The sequence below is a fragment of the Chrysoperla carnea genome, chromosome 4 (genome assembly GCF_905475395.1).
Source record: "Chrysoperla carnea chromosome 4, inChrCarn1.1, whole genome shotgun sequence".
Lineage (NCBI taxonomy): Eukaryota > Metazoa > Arthropoda > Insecta > Neuroptera > Chrysopidae > Chrysoperla > Chrysoperla carnea.
The window spans coordinates 11,502,401-11,524,851 of NC_058340.1; the positions used below are offsets into that span (position 1 = coordinate 11,502,401).

General features: G+C 28.4%; 1 protein-coding gene across 2 annotated transcripts; it reads right to left on the reverse strand.

Moving 5' to 3' along the window:
* Positions 1–2,554: 2,554 nt before the first annotated feature.
* LOC123297920 (retinoid-inducible serine carboxypeptidase-like) lies at positions 2,555–16,684 on the reverse strand. 2 transcript variants are annotated; one of them, XM_044879750.1, is made up of 8 exons: positions 16,562–16,684; positions 15,225–15,454; positions 14,442–14,672; positions 14,273–14,383; positions 12,594–12,813; positions 3,601–3,741; positions 3,449–3,526; positions 2,555–2,799 (listed from the first exon to the last, which is right to left on the reverse strand). In XM_044879750.1, the coding sequence occupies exons 1-8, from the start codon at positions 16,608–16,610 to the stop codon at positions 2,579–2,581; spliced, it is 1,281 nt and encodes a 426-aa protein (XP_044735685.1). In that variant the 5' UTR covers positions 16,611–16,684; the 3' UTR covers positions 2,555–2,578. The 2 variants fall into 2 exon arrangements, with proteins under 2 accessions (XP_044735685.1, XP_044735686.1); XM_044879751.1 differs by lacking the exons at positions 12,594–12,813; positions 14,273–14,383; positions 14,442–14,672; positions 15,225–15,454; positions 16,562–16,684 and adding exons at positions 4,569–4,785; positions 5,628–5,738; positions 6,452–6,682; positions 7,025–7,254; positions 7,329–7,381.
* Between the last annotated feature and the right edge of the window lie 5,767 nt (positions 16,685–22,451).

Here is a 22,451-nt window from a genome sequence, read left to right on the forward strand (position 1 = left end):
AGCGTGTGTGGCTGCGATAGAAATTATTCAGTTACCATGGATTGCGTCGTATTAGTTAATTCGTTGTGGGAATTTGTCTAATATTTAATCATAATTTTGTGAACTATATTTTAGTAAATAATAAATAGCTATCAATAAAAAGATATTCCAAAAAATTAATATTCTAACGTTTTAAGCTGTGCAGCAGTTCAAATATATTGTGTTAGTAAAAGATTGCATTTAAAAACTATTTTTTACTTAAAACCTATTTATAATTTTATAATAAGACAATCTACTTTAAAAATAAAAATCATCACTCAGTGGGTCTCCCCCAAAAGCATAGCTCAGAGTAAAATTGTCTTAGGTAACGCAAAAATAACAATGACAAAAGAAAGACTTTTTGCTTGTTATATTTATATCCTTATACCTCCATTCAAAACGCATTTCTCTCAATAAATATTAGACTTACGTAACGGCACTACAGTCCAATGCAGGTGACCCCTTTACAATTAACCTCCAACGATGCCTATCCTTGATTCCTTGGCAGTAATCACAGTCGAATTGCCTTAGATGACACAAAGCAACGACTAAAGAATAACTTTTCGGTGGTTGATATATTGCATATCGTTGTACCTATATGAAATACAAGCCTGTCCTTGAGTGAGCACTATATCGTGATCTTTATTGCATGGAAATCATATACGATAATGCCGATCTAACGCATCTTTGGCCTTCATACCTTAATCATAGACTATAGCATTAGCAATTTTCTTCGGTATTCAGGATTCATTACTTCGTTTAAAATGTTTAAACCATTGGTTTTTGCGAAAGATGTGTTGAATCTGGTAATGTTATTGTTTTCTGGGTCATTTAATGAGGGTTTTTTAGATTTAAATTATTTCAGAATAGGTGAGAAGCCATTTCTTCTTTAAATTCTGCTTGTATTGTGACTTTTATAGACTGAGCTACATTATCGAAAATATACCCAAAATATTTGAATGAAAATACATAGGTTCTACTACTTTTCTTTATTTAAAAAAAAATATCTTTCTAGAGAATAGAGAAACAATGGAAGAGAAACCTGTAGACACCTACGGATCTTTTTAAAGACAAAAAACGTTTACAAATAAAAAATAAATATGTTAATTAAAAAAACAAAAATAGTAGCCACTCCTTCTAGTATAGATTCAACTCCATTGAGTGTTGCAGGTCATCAACTTTTGTCTAAAGTAATACTTGTATCCAGTTAAAAAAAAAAAAAAAAACTTAATATTTACTTATTTATTTATTTATTTAAACAGAAAAGAGTCATATATTACACTAACATTAAGGCCGTTTGATACAGGTAATATAATGAAATTTTTTAAGCATTTCGAAATTATCAGACTAATACCAGGCTTACAGGAATTTTTTACATTCAAAAATATTTGGCTTTACTAAACATTAGAAGATTTTCAGTGTGCAAACGAGGATAGCTCCAAATTTCTAACTTAGTGGACTAGAAACGTTTCAGCCTATAAAATGGATTTTCTTAGTTTTGGTATCTTAGACAACAAGTTAAAAAGAAGTTTTTCTTGTTATAACTTGAAAAGTTTACCTCTTACAATTTTATTCTGATAACGAATTGTTAAAGATGCGAAGCATACTTGCCTCTTGATAGACATGTAAACTCTATATGAAATTTCAGTGCATTTACACAAATTTGCATGCACAAATCGATTTGCAAATTTCATGAGTTTGTATTTCCAACCCAAACACTAATCATTTTTTAAATTTTTAAAGAGTCAAGTTAATCACTGGTATGGTACTACAAATTATCTTCTTACTCGTTTTTATCATAAATACATATCTCAAGAGTTTCTGCGAAAAGGGCTAACTTTGCAAGATGGATAAAATTTTTGTTAGTCTTTATGACTTTAGAGATGATTGGCGCAAAATTGATTATTTTCTTACATCACCCATTCTATGTAATTATCTGAACTATAATCGCAATTCTAACGACATTTTATTTTGAAAAATCAGTCTTGAGTTTGGGATAAAAAGTCATAATTGGTGGCATAATAATGCTCATAAAACCAGAAAAATTAAATGCTGCCGAAAATTTACGAACCTCGAGTTAGATTAACTTCAAAGTTTTTCATGTAACGTAGCTACATTTTGTACGCCATAGCCTTTGTTTTGCATTAACTTTGGACAAATGGAGATTTTTTCTAATTTTTAAATTCTGGTTCGTAATTGGACTATCAATCATTATTTTCCCAAAATTTCATTTGTTTATAAAAATTTGATATAAATAATTGATGCTACCGCTTTTGAACATTCCTTTTTCAAGATTCGGAATAAGTGGATAAAAAAAAAATAATAAGGAAAAGGAAAAGGGTACACCAAGCACGAAGCAAACCACCCTAAGCCATTGTATACTTAATGTCACAAAAAATGCTCGTTTTACATATAATATTATATGTAAAACGACCATTTTTTGTGACATTAAGTATACTATAAAAGACCGTATTGGATAGGATGGATAATAAGAAATTGCGTATTAAAATTGTTCACACAGAGATATATTAGACGCCTTTAAAAATACTTTACAGCAAATTTAATCTATGAAGAATGTTAAATTTTCAAGTATTTTAGCCATTGCATTGGGATTGTCTGCTGGAACCATATGACCAGACCGTAACACCCAATAAAGAGAAAAAGTGTTGTATCTCATATAATAAGCTTCTATGTAGTTATTAACAGTTACTGGATATCGTGTTGCGTTAAAAAAAATTTCCTTGTCCTTAAAATGCATATCCTTAACCCATTGATAAGTGCCTAAAGAAATAAAAAAAAAGAAATTGTAATTTATTTAGAAACATATTGCAGACTTTTGCAATACGCATGTCACAAGTCAAAAAAGTATTATTTTTCATTCGAGCTTGTTAAAGTTTTTATTTCGAAATGAGATATTTAACTCATGGAATTTTTGCACATTAAAAAAACCAGTTCTTAAATTGATAAATTGTTCAAATATTGCAACATTGTTATGAGTTTTGGCGAATAAAATTAGCAAATAGGCAACTTGTATTACGAATAAGTTAGTTGTTATATATGTATAATAATTTTTCGATTATTTGACAAACACTTACATTTACGTCACTCAAGTTGCCTATTTATTAATTTTTTTAGTCATATTTAACATTGATTGTTTCATTGAATTAACATTAAGTACAATTTTATTTTTCATCAATAAAATGCATGACTTTAAACTAGAATTAATCTCTTTCATAGAAGTAATGATTTTGTTTATTTAACTTCAGTGATTTTGTATTAATGAATTCATATTTTAAATTCAATCCCATTCTATTGTAGATACAGATATTTAGCTGTACTTGTTCCAATCGTTAGGAACTCGTTTGAAAGTATTTTTACTTTTTATCAATATGAAACGGCCAACTTCGGGTTTGAGGTTGTCATTCCTTACCTGGTGTATCAACAATTAAATCCAACACTCCAGAGACAACTTGTACTCTTATTGAGGTGGTATTCAGTACTTCTTCAACTGTTGAAAAATTTAAGTTTTATTTTTAATTTAAACTTAATTTATTAAGTTTTATGAATTATACAACCACTTACCAATTTGAACGACTGGTTTCATAAAGTCCTCGTTTAATGCATCAAATACTGCGTCTGAATCTTCCGACCATGTTACGTTGGATGTTAAGTTTAATGCTTTTTTTACATCGTTGTTCATTAGTGAATTTAATTTGTCTGATTCTTCAGTTAAAGATTATAATTTATATAAGAAAGAAAAGCAATTAAAAACAAGTGAAAATAAACAATTGACTGAGTTAATTGTTGAAATATTCTGTATAGAACGTGATGAATGTCAGTGGTTGATTGATTGATTTTTTTGTTTTTTTTTTTTAAATTAGAAGAGTTTAAAAACCAGCACAATTATGGAGGTCATTAATTTGGTTAAGTATTTTGTAGAATTTTTTGTTTCACAAGACCACTAGTGAAAGCTACCTGCAAATTTATAACTCCCTATCTTTTATAGTTTGGAGAAAAAATAGATTAAATGTTTATAGTAATTTGCGCCCTCACGTGCAAACTATTATGTTTACGAAAAAATGTTTCAAACAAAAGTTGATTATTTAAACTTTTGTTATATCTTTAATGATTTACAAGACAGGTCCTATGGACCCGAAACACAATTGACCAATCTTGCTCATTTACGAACTCAAACTTATTTTTTACGTCTTGAGCACGCTATAAAAATTTCAGCTTGACATCTCTTTTCGCAAGCGGAGTTGAATTAATTATAGGTTATTTTATGAATATATATACCAAAATTTTGTTTGCATTGTCAATATTAAGACCATAATTTAGTTATTTTTGGGGAATTAAAATAATAAAAATAATAATAAAAATAATTAAAAAAATATATAAAATTAAAAAAAAAATATAATCGATCTTTTAATTGTGTTATGTTTTTTTTCGGTTAGCTACAGCCTAATGTTAATAGTTACCTCAGATTAAAAAATTTCCTTAATTTGAGTTATTGTTCATTTAGTTGGCCTCGCAAGTAAAAGCAAACTTACCATCAGCTCGTAAAAAACAAAAATTTCTCTTTGTGGGAGATGCAGATACTTTTGTGATAATATTATATAAATCGATATTGTTAGTTACTATGACAATTTCTTTTTCAGTAAGTAACCACTGTTCCGTCGCTTCAGAGTACAAAGCTTCGTCGACGAATTTTGCACATTTTTGTGCTTCTTTATCAATCTTTTTAAAGCCATCGTCATTAATTAATCCCTAAAATAATTAAATTATTAGAAATGTAACAATTTCGACACTCTGAGAGTGTTTCATTCACACTAAAAATTTTTCATGATTTTAAGGACTTCGAAAGCTACTTAGTTATTATTATTATAATTTTTTTTTTCAATTTACTGATTTCCTATACATATAACATAGTATGTTTATATTTTAGTCAGATTTAAAACATAAATAACTTTTATTTTTCAAATGGCATATGTGGTTGAAACTTTGTCTATCTTCACATAATTTTATCAATTTTCGAATTATGAATTTTTTAGATTTTTTCAACCTATCTACAGTTTTTAAAAACATATTTTTTTCAAGTACTTTAGAAATTTTGAGAACTTCTCTCAAAACGAGAGTAAAGATGTAAGAAAAAAAACAAGTAAAACAAACAATTGACTGAGATAACTGTTGAAATACCATGTTTAGATAGTGTTGATTATACGCAATCGTTTCCACTCTTAGATAGCCACACATACATACATGTCACACAGTGTGTGAGGTTAATGAGCAACCCTGAGATCTTGAAACGTCAAAACGCCCCTGATAGCATAGGGTTGATTAGTATTTGAATATATTTTTCTCACAAATAGGCTTCAGACCATCATGTACCCATAAAGTTAAGAGTAGGTATTATGATTTTACACCTATATTGCTTTAAGATTTTTAAGTGAAATGTTTTTAAATTTCATAATTGTTTTCAACTGATAAGAATTTTTAATATTTCGGAAATAAATAGTAACACGGTATTATCACGTGATCTGTTATTTAAATAAGAAAATGTTTATTATGAATTATTTAAAAAATAATTTGATTAAAATATTATTACTTACAGCTCCTAATAAAAACGGTGCCCAAGTAAGTACCGAATCAACTGGCGAAATCCATGAATCAATCAGGCTTATTCCTTTAAAATTTGATTTGATTTTTCCTTGTTGAATTTCCTAAAAAAATATAACAATCTTTTGAGGAAAATTTTATCTCTACTGAAACAATGCATAGTTGGGAAAAGAAAATGGGAATTCAGCGGCGATTATATAGTGTTAAAATACATTCTCATTGAAAACCATTCTAAAATTTGAATGAAAATTAATCACAAAATATCTTTCAATTAGTTTTGATGATTTTCGATTCATTTTCATAAAAAATCTTAAAACGATTTTATTTTAATATTTAGTATCTAGTATTTTCTTTATATCCGGGTATTTTCAAGGTCAAAAAAGGTCTACTCTGTTTTTAAGAAGGCAGTATATATTATTTTACACAGTTTTATTCTTTGTCGAAAAAAGCAAGCTTTTGTTTGAACAATTTTTTCTCTAAGTTTCAATTTCCGGAACCTAATTTGAAGTATTCGATATTTGCTGGTTAAATAGTTTCCACCAAAACAATTTTTAACCCAGGAAATACACTAAATTTTGCACAGAATTTTTATCTTTTGTCGGAAAATTAATGTCTAGGATTTTAATTCACATATATTTAATTTTAAAATATTTGCGACTAGATAGGTCAGGCTTCTTAAAAAACAAGTAGGCCATGTCATTATATGAACAATTTTTTGCAATTGCATTGGCATTAATTAAACTATGAAAAAATAAAAATACATTTTAATAATTTTATGCAAATAGAGATTGCATTTCGAGAATTTTGTTTAATTTACCTTGTACAAAAGTAATGCGAATTCGATACCCATTTTCCCACCATACGATTCAGATGCTATGTAGAGAGGTGTGTTTTCAAATATAGGAATTTTTTTGTAAAAAGATCTTATACATTCCAGCAAATCTTTGGCTACTTGTGTATTGTTTGTAGCAAGTTGTGCATTTGAATTTGTATAACTGAATCCAGTCCCAACTGGGTTGTCAATAAAGATCACATTGTAATCCTTTACCTACAATAAGTGTATATATTTCTAATATTTAATTTATAAATTAATTATATGGTACCTCCCCTAGTAAAAAGGTCCCCTTCATTTCTTATTTAAATGAAACAGAAATCGATATGAATTGGAAACTGCGTTTCCGATTCAATCCTATTCAAACCCATTCATAATTTAGAATAAGTATAAATGGGACTCAACTACTTTAAATCAGAATGAATACGAAATTAAAATTTTCTATCTGATATTCCCATTAATTTTGATTAACTTCTGCCTTATTGATTGATTTCATTTGAATAGAAAATGACAAATTAATCAGACTTTTTACTAGGGAACCAAAATATGTTATTTTACCCAAGTATGATTTCTGGCATTTAAACTTAAATCTAATGGTCCCAATTCTTGAAAGTTTCCATACCCCGTTGACGATGAACCAGGACCTCCTTGTAACCATATTATTAGCGGTTCTTTTTGGGGATCTTCAATATTTCCAGTGGTGTAATATAACCACCAGAACATGTATGCTCCTGGTCTAACCTGAACGAAATCCCATTCTTGTTCACCAGGTCCAAATCCAACTTTGCCTAAAAAGTTTTATTCGCACATTTGAATCTTAAAAAGAAGAATATATCTTAAAAAAAGAATATATTTTACTTACACCAACAAAAGGAAATAATAAATAAAAATAATATGAGTAACTTCATATTTAAAACTCTGCAGTTAACTTTCTCAAGAAATAAAAACTTTTAATAATTGTTATTATATTGAATGATAAGAAAATTCATATCAATAGATTGATTTTAAGTGGTAAATGCATATTTCGTTTAAAGAATAAGAAAAAAATTATTCACTGGCAAAATTTAGCAATTCTTTCTTTAAGGTAAAATTCTTTCTTAAATTTATTAGGTAGTGTGGGAGTTGAGTTAATTTGAAGTTGCCTTTGCAATATTTTTAGTATTGTAAGAGACAAATCCCAAAAACTATTTAGAGAGAGCCTAATGAAATCTGTCAAAATGCTCTCGAGCATGTGCATGTTAATGTTACTCTAAAACGTAAGTATGCACAAGACTGCAGTCTTGTCTGATCAGTCCACCAAAATACTCCCTGATTAATCTAACTCAATTATATTTATCTGGCAATGGCATACACACATGTGTGTGATTTTCGAAATATCGAAAGCTAAATAAAGGCTGTATTTTTATATATTTTTGATCCATTGTTTACACTGTTATAACATAACAAAAATATAAATAAAATGCTGTAATAAAGTGTAAAAAAATATTTAAAATAGAGAATAATTTAGAGAGTTTGAACGCAGTCCTTTTGCGTTCTCTGTTGATGACGTATTAATATGTGTCCTGTCAGTTGGTGACAGTTCAATGTACTGTATATACAGGTGTAATACCCACGTATGTAGTAATTATAGTATATATCCATGGTAATACCATACAGAATATAAGTAATAAATACCATACAGTATGCCAACAAATCTGACAAGCCACATTCTATGACGTGACGTCCGTTTTAATATTTGAATTTCCGTTTTAGAAATTTGAATTTCTCTCACTGAACTTTTATTAATTATTTTTAAGTAATTAAACATATATTAATTACTAAAATAATGGTTTAGTTCAAATGTCCACTAAATAAACTTATGGAAAAAAAATATTTGAAACAAATTTAAATTTCATGAATATTCCGTATTAAGCAAAAATTTTCATTTTCGATATTTTGAGAATTACTCCTGATTTCGAAAAATTTTAGTCTTACATTTCGTCTTATATTATCAAGTTATAACATAATTCACCATCAAAAATACAAAAAAAAATATATATTTTTTAAATTTGTGTACCCACTATCGTGCTCATAGATCGTTAATTAGTCGGGCACAACAATTTTTTTTGTTTTCAATAATTTATTAAGGTTTTAACTTTAATTTAAGTATTTTTTTTTTCATTTCCAACGACTAGTTTTGGACAAATCTATGTAAACAGATCATCCATCTACCGTCTTACTATAAAAAATGTTAAATACGCATACTTCAGCTTACTTCCTTCCAAACATTTTCAGAATTGATTTAGTCTTAGTCAACTTATAAAAAAAATCAAGCTCTTTATTTAAAATTACCTTTGTGCTTGTACATCCTTAAATAAAAGTAAATAAATAATTTGTAAATATTGACACTGACTAATTTTTTTGTGTGTATTTTAATGAAATAGTTAAATTAGCCACTTAAAATCAATTGATATAAATTCTATATATAGATAAAATTTTTATCCATTATAAAAATATAAGTAAATACAGGTTTCCACATGTCGGAAAATTTTTTAAATTCTATTATAACCAGTCTCCAATCAGGTAAATCAATTATTGTGTAATAATTTAAAAAACAATCTTGCTCACCGGGGATATTAATGGAAGTTGTATATAAATATATTTTCATTTTATTATTATTGGAAATTGAATATTTTTATTTAAGCGCCCTTCTGAAGAAATTTGCACGGACGCCCATGCGACAATAAAATTAATATCTAATTTTTTTTTATAATTATTGAATTTGATATTTATAATAAATACTTAGGTAATAAAATCAATGTTCTTTGATTTATTTATCAGTTTCACCATAAAATAACTCATATGGAATTTAAGTACAAGGAAAACTAAAACTAAAATAAAGGGAAAAAACAATCAGGACATGCAGTACGCATTTTATAAATGATATTGTAATGGGTCTAGCGTCTAGTATTATATATATATATATATATATATATATATATATATATATATATATATATATATATATATATATATATATATATATATATATAATTTTGCATTAAAATTGCAATATTTAAAAAAATATATATCCGTAACTGGCGGAACTTTTTGAGTATGTTGCCAGTACCTAAAAAAAGTAACTTGGAAAGTGGAAAGCATTAATTTTAGTTCCCGTGGTAAATCAGTTTTTGTGCTGAATAAAACATAAAAAGAAAGGTACATGACTTTGTTTTCATTATAGCTTTGTTAATTTTATGCAAATTACTTGACTTGGCGAACTGTAACTGAAGTACAATAAAAGCTGGTCCCTTAAAAAGTCTTTTTTATTAACATTTTTATTACCCACATGAATGCTCTTTTTAGTTATAAACAAGTCTGCAACTAGTCTGTTTCATTGGTTTGTTGAGCATTAATTTTATTTAGATTGGCCAATTAATGATTATAAACTGGCTTGGGAATTAAGGTAAATAAAAAATTTTAATCATTTATTTTTTAAATAATTTATTTCATTATTTTGAAGTCAAATTTTCAAGTATTTTAGCCATTGCTGAAGGATTATCAGCTGCCACAAAATGGCCCGCACGATTCACCCAATAAAATTCAAATCCGTTATATTTTTTAACATAACCTTCGATATAATTATTAACTAACAATGGTTGTCGTTTCGCATTTAACCAATTTGTTTTATCCTTAAAATCCATTCCCATAATCCATTTATATGTACCTTTGAAATTTATTGTAAATTAATTTAATATTTTAAGAATATATTTTGTGTAAATAATACTGTACCTGGTGTATCAACAATTAAATCTAATTGTCCATTCACAACTTGCACTTTAATTGATGTTGTGTTCAAAACTTCTTCAACTGTTAAAATATTTTAATTTCATTAGATATACACCTAAGTTAATTAGTCGAGCTTTGGCGCATAGCTAGTTCTTTTCTTTTGGACCTAATTGTTATCTTTTTTATATTTTGAAGAATAGTTAAGTTTTCCCCGTACGGGAAATTTTTTGTGGGATTAATTTTTGATTAAGCTAACTAATTAGCAATTCTCATAGAAAAAATTCAACCGAAAACATTGTTGGTATTAAAAAATTTTTTATCTGCCGGATTTATTGTCGAAAACAACTTTTTTGTTTTTATACGGTGTGCCGCGTTTAAGTTGAAGACACTCTAATATTCATAGAGTGTCTAGTGCCATACAGGGTGATGAGGCACAATTTCAAAAGTTGCTTAGAATATATTTTAGATTTTCATGGTAAAATTCGCATTTTTAATTATTTCGTTATTTTGAATTTATCATGAAAATCGGTATATGAGTATAAACATATAATATAAGAAACTTTTTCTAGTAATTTTTTTCCTCCAACCATGTTTGGCGTTAGACAAAATATTAAGAATCGGCCCTTTGTCAATTTGTAAGAGGTTGAGTTTAAATAAAATTGAGCAATTTATTCCAAAAGAAGAAAACGTCGAATTATCTGCCAATTTGCTCGACTAATAAAAAAAGAATAATGGAACACGGGCTGGAATAACTTTCATGCTTACCAATATGAATGACTGGTTTCATAAAATCTTCACTCAAAGTTTCCATTACCTGGCCACCGGATTCATCCCAAAATGCACTGGATGGTAAATTTAATGCCTTTTTTACGTCATTATTCATTATAGAATCTAAACTAACTGCAGCCTGTCGAGATTCTTTAATAAACATTCGAAATGAAAAAAAAATGCTTACGCACGCAAGAAAATATATTGCATTAATACGATTGAAGTGTGTAAATGTAATTATATTTCTATTATTTACTATAATGAAATAGTTTGACTGTCAAGAATTAAAAACTATAATAATACTAGCTATTACTTATTTCAAGGTATACTCATTTTAATCCAAGTTAGTAATGCTTAGAAATGTTGATGATACGAACAAAATTTAGGTATTGGTGTTCAGCAAATCACGTAATTAATTCAATTTCGGCTTACCACCTGCCCGCGAGCCTGTCTGCGTCCGTATGTCTCTTCGTGATCACGATTACTCAAAAAAAGACAACTTTCGCAATTTTTTTCGTAAACCAAAATCATTGGCGGCCGAAATGTCGCCATAACTGTGTTTTAATTTATTGATCCTACGAAAATGCCTCAGCCCAATTTTGTTAAACAAGTTTTGATTGATTGGACGGAATTTGTTTTCGTGTAATTTGATTAGCAAAGGGCAGAACTGATTTTATTGAAATTTCGTGATACCTTGAATGGTGGATGAATTTATTCTATTTTTATAAGTCACAAAAGGAGTTAAATGGAATGAGAGTGGTCGAAAAAGTTTCCATTGTACATACTAAGTGAATACATTTCAAACAATTTGGTTGAAAATTTCTTCGGCGAAGTACTTTTGAAAAAAAAGATCCAGATAAAAGTTATCGTACTCGGATTGATTTGCAAGGATAAATTTAAGGTTTCGCTTAAAAATTGAAGTATGCTCATAACTAATAAGATATTTGAATACTTAATTATCTAGTTTAAGTTATTCTTCATAAAACAACCAAAAAAGCTTAGCTGGGAACATTTTTTCGTAAACCTTATTTATTTGGCAGAAGCCGAACGAGGAAATTTGTCATTACTCAAATGAAATTGTATGTTCGGAATTCTATTTTTTGGTAATGAAAAGACATAGAGGAAAACTTAAAATAATAAAGTTACCATTTTACCAACAACTTTCATAGAAAACATTATTTAGTTGATAAATAGTTGATAATATAATTTTTTAATTGATTAGCCTCCGTGGATATCTAATACAAAAAAAAGTACTTATGATAGATTTTTGCATTCGATTTCCGCTGATAATATTTACGATAAAATATTTCTATCATAAGTTGTTTGTTATTTTATACAAAATAACTTCTTAATTTTAAATTTTCTTCTACCTCTTATCAGTTATGAAAATGAGTTGGTTTTTATAGGACCTTGTCAGTATAGGACAAGTTGGCTATGGCGTTTATTAACTATGGTATAACCCGTAAAAATTCGTTGAGAAGTCATCATGGAATTTTGGGGTGGAAAATATAACTTCTAAATTACTACTAATATAGACGTTGTGTCCAAATTTTGTCAATCTGGATATTTAGTACTTTTGAAAAGTACTTACCAAGAGTGTCTAACAATTTCGATTTATTTCGTTCTTGTTCTTCTACTTCCATTTTTATAAGAATATTATAGAAATCTATGCTGTTGGTTACTGCGTCAATTTCGTCTTCAGTGAGTTCCCATTGATTCGATGCTTCAGAATATAATCCAGCGTCTAAAAGATCTTTACATTTTCTAGCTTGTTTCTCAATTCTATTATATCCTTCAATATCAATCATTCCCTAACAATAACAAAACGAGCTATATTTATTGTGATTTGTATCTAATAAAAAATTGTTGAGTACTATATTATGAAACTGTTGGTATGTCTGTTTGTTGAAGCTTCACGGAAAAACTACTGGACCAAATTTGATGAAATTGGATTTGTTTAAAATCTTATGGTTAGACTTGAAACTGGTATATATAAATTTAACGATACTCCAATTTATTCCAAATGATCGCATGTCTATACGAAATATCTACGAAAATATTCAAAATACGAAAGAAATTATCGGCAATTAATTTAAAGAATATATATATATATATATATATAAAGAATAAAATTGTACTATATTTATGTGGAGTATTTATTGGAAGTAATGCTCGGCGAAGTGGATGAGCCGCGGATTGTACTTGAAAAAAGAATCAAGTTCTTTTGAAGATAATCTTATTTACAATAAAGAGGATAATCTTATTTACAATTTGAAAGTATACAGATAGTCTCAATTCTATCAAAATCGGTTTTTAACCCCCGAACCAAAAAAAGTGGTGTTATAAGTTTGATCGCTATGTGTGTCTGTCTGCGACATTGTTGCGCCAAAACGGATGAACCAATTTGGATTTTTTTGTTTCGTTTGAAAAATAATTTAATAACGAGTGTTCTTAATTTTTAATCTTAATTTTTATGTGGGCTTTTTTGTCCCTAAAAACTAGACCAATATACCCAATTTTAGAAAAAAAGCATTTTTCGCTTGGAGGTAAATTATAAAAAATAATTTCAAAATTTAAGCAAGCAAGTATAAGCTGCCTCACCTGCCTTAAAGACCAAGCTAAGTTCATATATAAAAGTACTAGCTCAAAATCATTTGTCTCTTTATTCTGAAGTGCGTCCAGGTTCTAGTCGAATTATTAAGATTTGAAAAAACCTGGATTTCAACTATTAGAAAGATATTTGGTCTTTTTCGTACTTTTTTAACTATATTCAAACTTTTCATAGTTCAAGTTCTTTATTGAAACAGATTCCAATGAGAAAAATTTTAAATTTCGAATCATAAACTTAAACTATTCTTCGCAAGAGTACCATTTTTGTAGTACAAAACTTACTGAATCCAAATTCAATATTTTCAATCCTTTACATCCATAGGCGTAGAAATGTAGGTAGATGGAAATCTTAAAGTCCCATGGTCTACGTCAGTTAATTAATAATAAACTTAATTTTTATGTGAGCTTTTTTGTCCTAAAAACCAATGTCAATGTCAATACCCAATTTTAGCAAAGTAGCATTTTGCGCTAAAAGTTTAGTTATAAAAAAAAATTCAAAATTTCAACTTTAGGACCGTCAAACTCCCAAACGCAGCAAATTGGTATTGATTCAAATTTAGCTAAATAGACTTAATTTGAGTTGTCCTTTATCTGGTAGAGACCTTTTGAGCACCCAGTGTAATATAAAACTGAAAACTATAATAAATAATCTGTACTCACAGTTTGTAATAAATATGGTGCCCATGTTAGTACCGAATCAATTGGTGATATCCAAGAATCAATCAACGTTACACCTTTTAAATTTGATTTGATATTCCCTTGTTTAATTTCCTACAAAAATTATATTACAGTAAGTATAACACTCTTCTTTATAGCTATTTGCAAATACCTCATCTAAAATTTGTGCAAATTCGATCGCCATTTTTCCACCGTAAGATTCACCTGCAATATACAAAGGTGTCCCCTCAAATTTCGGTAATTTTTTATAGATTGATCGTAAACATTCTATCAAATCATTTGCTATTTGTGTATTGTTGGTTGTAAGCAATGAATCTGACTCAACATAACTGAATCCAGTTCCAACAGGATTATCAATAAATACAACATTGTAATCTTTTACCTAAGCAAAAAAATTATTTATTTACAGTTTTTTATGGTAGTGCTTGTATTCATTCGAGTCCAAATCTAAGGCATTCGAATCCAAATCAAATCTAATTCATAAAGTTTTGATTTGTCAGCCTATATCCAAGGCTTGGTATTAAGTTTAATAAATCAAGCATTGGCCAAGAAAAAAAAATCAAAAATTGTTCGCCAACCCTTGTAGAAATCTCAACTAATTAAATAAACCATGTCTAGATATGTCAATCGTTGCCCGACCATTTGCTTACGTTAAAAATTTAGTCTTAGATTGCCAGCTCTTGCCATGATCACAACTAAATTAAAACAAAAATTTTGATATTAAAATGTCATATAAATTAAGTCTTGGTTTGCTCCCAGCAAACACATCTTATGAATGGAGATATAAAAAGTCTAATTTACATCTAACAATCAAGCCTTATATTAATTTTATTATTAGACTGGTATTCCAGGCTCATATAGTTTAGCTTTCCCGGACAAAGCTGAGAAAATATTCCTTACGTTTGGCTTTGATAATATTAGTATAATCGCATACCCAAGTATGGTTTCTTGGATTTAAATTAGTATCCAGTGGACCTAATTCTTCAAAATTTCCAATTCCAGTTGAAGATGCACCTGGACCTCCTTGCAACCATATTATTAGCGGTTTTGATTCTGGAGTTTCTGCATTTGATGTAGTGTAATATAACCACCAGAACATATGTGCACCTTTTCTAACTTCTACATAATCCCAATCTTGTTCTCCAGGACCAAATCCTTTCTTGCCTAAAAAGTTCTTAATGAATTTATAAAAAATTAACATTCACAAAAATTAATAAGTTTATATTTAATTCCATTTTTTGTTTGTCTGTTTGTTTGTTCGGGTTTCCTGATGAAATTTCAGATGTATATCGGATGACAATACAATATTAAGACAAATACAAAAAACATATAGTGGAAAAATTTAAATAACGCAGCAAATGATTCTATACGAGGTTTTATTGATAATTTGGTTTTTGCAATTTTGAATCAATCGAAAAAAAAACCGGAATCAAATAAAATCATCAAAATTTTACTTTCGATTTGAATAAATAACAATATTAAAAATAAGTGAAAACAAACAATTGACTGAGTTAATTGTTGAAATACTATAGACAGTGTTGATTACGCAATCATTCGTTTTTTACGTCATGTAGGTAAAGAAATACTAGTAGAAAGACACAACTGTGTTACGAATATAAAATGTTTCTAACTTAATTTAAGATCTGACGGGTAAACAGTGATGTTTAGAAAAAAATATTTCAAACAAAAGTTGTTTGTTTTTTTATAAAAAACATTTTTTACATTTAAACTATTGTTCTATCTCTAATGGTTTACAAGATGAGTTCTACGCACCCAGGGCCTACGCACTTTTTACGTCCTGAGCACGCTATAAACATTTCAGCTTGATATATCTTTTCGCTTTTGAGTTAGGACAGACAACCGGAAATGGACTAATTAGACGATTTAATGAACATCTGTGGCAAAATTTTCTTCAAAGCTTCAATGTTTTTTCGCGTTACAAACTTGGTACTAACCTTAGTATACCTTGATATAAATCATATGTGTATGGTATAAAAAGCAAATTTACCAGCATTTACCGGATTAATCGATTTTGATGATGTAATCAAGCGCGTTCTAAATGAAATAATCTAGCATCTAAAGTTTGCATTATTCTATTATTACTAGTTTAGTATTAAGTATTAAGTATTTCGTATTGTAAAATGTGACGTCATCATGCTGGCCAGTATACTAACACTAATAAAAGAGCGCAAACAAAGTAAAGAAATTAGTGCCATTACAACAATTACAGCAATACTGCTGAAGTACATGCGATCGATTTAATTTACTTACACCAACAAATAGAAATTATTATAAATAGAGATAATATCACCAATTTCATGTTTTATACTTGTACACTTCACTATAAAAATGATGAGTACTTAGTTATTAATTAATTTATATAATGGTAGGTAGTCAATGTTTATGATAATGATAGTATGATGATTATATTTATTAATTTTTATGTTGCTATTTTATCACAAAATACACATTTCATAGATACTTACTACACGAAAATAATCAACCGAAAACAAATGACTTTAACAGTCGAATAAAAAAATTATTTAAAAAATATCAAAAAACCCGACTGAGTTAAAAATAAAATGAAAAGAAAAAAACAATTCCAGCAGTTTACATAGCGACTTTAACAGTCGAGACCCATTAAAATCTAAACCGACTCAAATATTCCCAATAATGGGTCCTGACTATTGAAGTCGCTGGATGTAAACTGCTGGACTTGTTTTTTTCTTTTCAGTTTATATTTAACTATTTTATTTTATTTTACTCTTTTTAGCTAGGATTTTCAAATACCTATTCAACGAAACCCCATTTCCCATAGTTTGACGATTTTTATTTTCAACCTGTGTATGTATGTATGTATGTTTGGTTCTTTGAGACCAAAAGCGTGAACAGATTTTAAAGATTATTACGTTAATCGATTTGTCTATTTAATAGCTATTCAATGATACCCCACTTGACGTAGTTGACATAATACAATATGGCGTCACATGTATATTCTTTTCAAAATATGGAGTCTGGTAGTCACCATATTGAATTTTCATCATTGTCATATCTTTAGTAGCACTTGAAAGGCTGAGACAAATTGATTGACGTCTGAATCATAAAAATTGGCCTATGCGTTTGGTCTCTAGTGTGCCACATAGGAATACACATTTTCACAATATGGTGTCTATTGGACGCCATACTGAATTTTCATTTTTGCAATAACTTCAGTAGCACTCGAAAGGTTAAGAAAAATCGATTGACGTCTGCATAATAAAAATCGGCCCACGAACACAAATATATAGCTGATAAACACATTACCACTCCTTTGCGTTGCTCAGTCGGGTAAAAATTATCTTTAATTATTTATTATTTCATCAAGTCAATTTAACTATTTCACAATATTAAATAATAATTTAAAAGTACCGTTTAGATCAGACGCTGGATGAATTTTGGTATACAAATATCGCGAACCGAAATATTCTTTTTAAGTTTTTTATATTGATTGCGTGCGTAGTCACGGTAGATAGAATCAGCTTGCTGCCAGCGCTTCCAGTGGATAATTTCGGCGATTAAGGATAGTTATGGAGATCCATGAGGGGCTGTTATTTGACTATTTTTCAATTGTTTACTTGTAAATGGTATAGTAAATATCAAATTAAAATTATTGAAAAATAACAATAACAACAAATAACAACGTACTGCATTAGAAAATAAAAATAAATTAACATAATTACTAATTTAAATTTGTTAGAAAATAGTATTAAATTTATTAAACCATATATACAATCCACAGAATTATATGTACATCCATACAATTACATTAGTAAAATAGTGTGTCGTTTCTATGGTATAATCCTGAAATAAAACTCAGGCACGGAGCCAATAAGAAACTCCATCTTCTCGGAATAAAATGTGTTCAGTTTGCATTCAACATATCTTATTAAGATAGTAACAACTACTTTTTTTAAATAACACTAAAACCTAATATTCGAAAACTGGAGTTCAAAGTTTTACAACTTTGGATAATTCTTTAAAGAAAATTTGTTCACTTTACAAAATAGGTGCTCCTTGTTCAGTTCTATAAATAGTGAGTGGAAAAAATACTTTTTAAAATTTCTGGCTCAAATAAAAATAGTTAGGATCGCACTTATTAAATCCACCCAGCGCTTATACTAAAGGAAACTTTAAGATAATTGTTAACTTTCTGAAAGAAAAATATTTTAGCCACTCCCAGAAAACCAAAAATTATATTTTATGAATTCTATACATTCGAAAAGTAGGAAATTCGAAATTTCACTACAAATAAACATTACAAATTTTGTGAGGGATGAAAATCGTAATAAAATCGTTTTGAAAATTTTACGAATTTTTTGTTCGAAAACTGGGGGGTTTACAGAAAAATGTCAAAGAATATTTCTTGTTAATTTTGATCCCGCTTAAATGATAATTATTTATTTGTTAAAAGTATTCATGCTCAATGACGGAATTTACCGGTCTAATTTGTCAAAGTTATTCTTGTTTTCGTAGGTGTAAGTAAACTAGAAATATTTATCATAAGCAAAGTTGTAGAAAATAAATTTTATTATAATTCATGAATGAATTTCCTCCTCCGAAAGTTATTGGTCAAGCTAAAGGGTCATAGTTATCAAGTCTGGTTTAACATTGCTTAATTATTGGTAAATTAAATCTAAAAAAAAATTTTATAATTCGAATTTTGAACTCCGTTCATCCTTGAAAAAAATAAGATGTTAATTACCTATACCATTTTTTGCTCCTTCAAGATAATAAAATTTGTATGAAATCATCTTTTAATCTGACAAAAATTATTTGAGAAATTAAACTGGTAAGTTTTCAAATAAACACTCAGTATCTTAGAAAAACCGACTAAACATTTACCGATTGTAAACTTTCTCGTTAGCCAAATAAAATATATGAAGTAAGAAGAGTTTTTATGGGTAGTCTTATGTATAAAACAAAGAATGTGTACTGTGTGTTACGATGCGTTATGTATAACTTCAAGTGTACAAGTATCCGGTAGTGTTTGTTACTTGAATGTATTATTACTTTATGCATGACAGCCATTAATAGGTCAAATAAAACGTGATTATTGAATGGTAAATGCAGATCACAGAGCTGGGCAACGGGACGTAATCGCAAGATTATTAAAATAATCTGTAACGCTAAATTATTTATTTTTTTATTTATGAGGGTTTTGTTTTTTATCCGATCCAAATTGCTACGATGCCCCTTCAAAGCTGCATGTTTGAATAACTTATCAAAAATGATTGGTTATAAAAAAATCAGTCAATAAAATAAAGCTAATAAATGGTCCTGCGATTACTAAAAACTTGTCAAAAAAGTAAACACAAACATTGTCTAAAAAGTAAACACAATGTCTCCTATAACTTAGAGTTTATTTTATACCATAATTAACTGTTGGGAGTATACAGAATGTTCGATTTACATCTAGGCATATAAATATCACGAGTATGACAGAATACATGCGTTAAGCAATGCATCTAAGTAAGAGGTATTATAGGTGTTATATGAAATTGCGAAAGTGACTTGTATCGTGGCTTATCTGTTGTACTAAGAAAGTACAAGCTTAGTTTAATAACTTCATCTATTCAACTAAGAAATTCCCACTCTCCAAGCGTCTTCATCACATGTGTATAATACCTCTCACTTAGATGCATTGCTTAACGCATGTATTCTGCCATACTCGTGATATTTATATGCCTAGATGTAAATCGAACATTCTGTATATTGGTATACTCTGCGTCACAAAATGTGCACGTGTTTTACCATTCTAACTGATATTAATATATAATATGTTATAGCTGTATCACTTAGAATGGTAAAACGTGTGCACATTTTGTGACGCATATTATACAAAAAGTGTACTGTACTAAAAAACTGTCTAGTTAAATTAATTGTGTGAAATTCTTAACTTAAGGTAGCACGAGCGCCAAGGCAAGTTTAGACTTGTGGTTGAAATGTTTTGTACCTTATTTATTTCAACTTTGATGATGAATTTTGCTATAACTTCATGAATATAGACGAAAAATTAGAATACAATTTTTCGATATCTACCTTGGTTTTCGAAATATTGAAAGCTAAATAATTAAACAAAATTTTCAATTTTTGTATTTTGAAAATTACTGCAGATATCGAAAAATTTTATTCTTATTTTTCGTCTTATATTGTCAAGTTATAACATAATTCACCATTAAAATTAAAAATATAAATTTTTTTAAATTTGTGTCTCCACTACCGTGCTCATACATCCTTAATTAGTCGGGCACAGCGGTTATTTATTAGTATTGGGAATGGGTATTTTAAATAATTTTTTTTTAAGTTCCGACGACTAGTTTTGGAGAAATCTATAAGAAACCATATTATAAGACCACTGTTAAATATGCCTACTTTTGAAGTAATTTATTTATCTAAATAATCGAGAAACCCCTAAAATTTTCAGAATTTATTGAGATTTAGTCCAATTTCATATGGAAAAACAAACCTTTTATAAAAAAATTACCCTGGCGCTGATACATCCTTAACCGAGATATCCTTATGTAAAAACAGTAAAAAAATTCAAACAATTGGCTAGGTGGAACATACTTATGTTACTAAAATGACATTGATTAAATATTATATTATTATTCTTTATAATAACAGATAATTATTTAGAAGTAACTATTCAACTGACTACATACTCAGTTGTGTGCGAATTTTTGTTAAATGAGCACGATATAGTTGATATTAAAATAACTTAAAAATGCAAAGGGCTTTGGTTCTCCTTAGTCAAAATCGAGACCTTACATTTTATTCTTTTACTTTTAAACGTTTTATTTGATAAGCTTATCAAATAAATAATAGTTTAATAAAACTAAAGAAAACACGATTTTGTAACTAACCAGCTGAACTAAAAAGTATAGAAAATAATTTATAGACCTTAAAAAGATACTGTGATTAAGAAAAAAATTTATCGTAAAAAAGCGGGGGATGTTTTTCAATTATTGTAAATATTTATTTACAGATATTGGTAAAAGTAAAGTTATTATAAAATATCTTAAAAAGCACCCCACGCTTTTTTATGATAAAATGATTTTTTTCATAAACACATTTTTTTTTTGAACTTTTGAACAGAAATCAATTCTACTTGTTAGTTTCTAGCTATAAAAGCGTGTTTTTTAGTTTTTTTAACAATCATTTGTTATTTATAAATTTGTATCGATTTTTTGCAATTTTTCCAAGAAATTCCAAAATCGAGTTTATTTGGCGATTGGCCGAGTAATTTTCGAATAAAACGATATTTCGGATCGATTTCCGGTATTATCTCGAGAATTATTCGCCCAATCGTTAAATGAAACCGATTTTTGTATTTTTTGGGTCAAAATTACCTTATATACAGAGTTTTATCGAAATTGGAGACGATAAATTTGTATCGATTTTTTGCAATTTTTTCAAGGGGTACCCCTTAGAAAAATTCGAAAAAATCGTAAAAAATTATTTGTTTCGGAATTTGATGAAACTCAGTTTATAAGGTAATTTTGACCCATGAAATTCAAAAATCGAGTTTATTTGGCGATTGGCCGAGTAATTTTCGAATAAAACGATATTTCGCATCGATTTCCGATCGATTTACCTATACCAAAATTTTTTTCGTATCATCAGTATTTTCAAGCGTTACAAACTTGGGACTAAACTTAATATACTATGTATATTTCATATATACATGGTATAAAAATATACCTAGTGCTCAGTTTACATCTAGACATAGACGTACCACGAGTATGATAGTACATGCGTTAAGTAATGCATCTAAGTAAGAGGTGTTTTAGACATGTATTGAAGCTTCGATACGCGTTGTGTTAGTTGTAAGACGCTTGGAGTTGTAAGACATACTTTTGCAATTTCATATAACATCTATAATACCTCTTATTTAGATGCATTGCTTAACGCATGTACTCTGTCATACTCGTGGTACGTCTATGCCTAGATGTAAACTGAACGATTAGTATATTTCACATTTGCAGTATTGACTCATATTTACACCCCAGTATCATGTTCCATAATTTGACCCTCATGAATGTGATATTAAAAACACACAATCGTATATTATTTTGGACTACTAAACTTATTTTTTAATTTAAATAAATGTTTTTTATTTTTA

Excerpts from the sequence above, each read along its gene's own strand:
- LOC123297920 (XM_044879750.1), bottom strand. The coding sequence starts at position 16,610 with ATGAAATTGGTGATATTATCTCTATTTATAATAATTTCTATTTGTTGG. Across the intron at positions 12,814-14,272 it reads CACCATATTTATTACAAACT|GGAATGATTGATATTGAAGG; the intron begins GTGAGTACAGAT and ends TGTTATTGTTAG. Across the intron at positions 2,800-3,448 it reads TTTAATTGTTGATACACCAG|GCACTTATCAATGGGTTAAG; the intron begins GTAAGGAATGAC and ends TTATTTCTTTAG.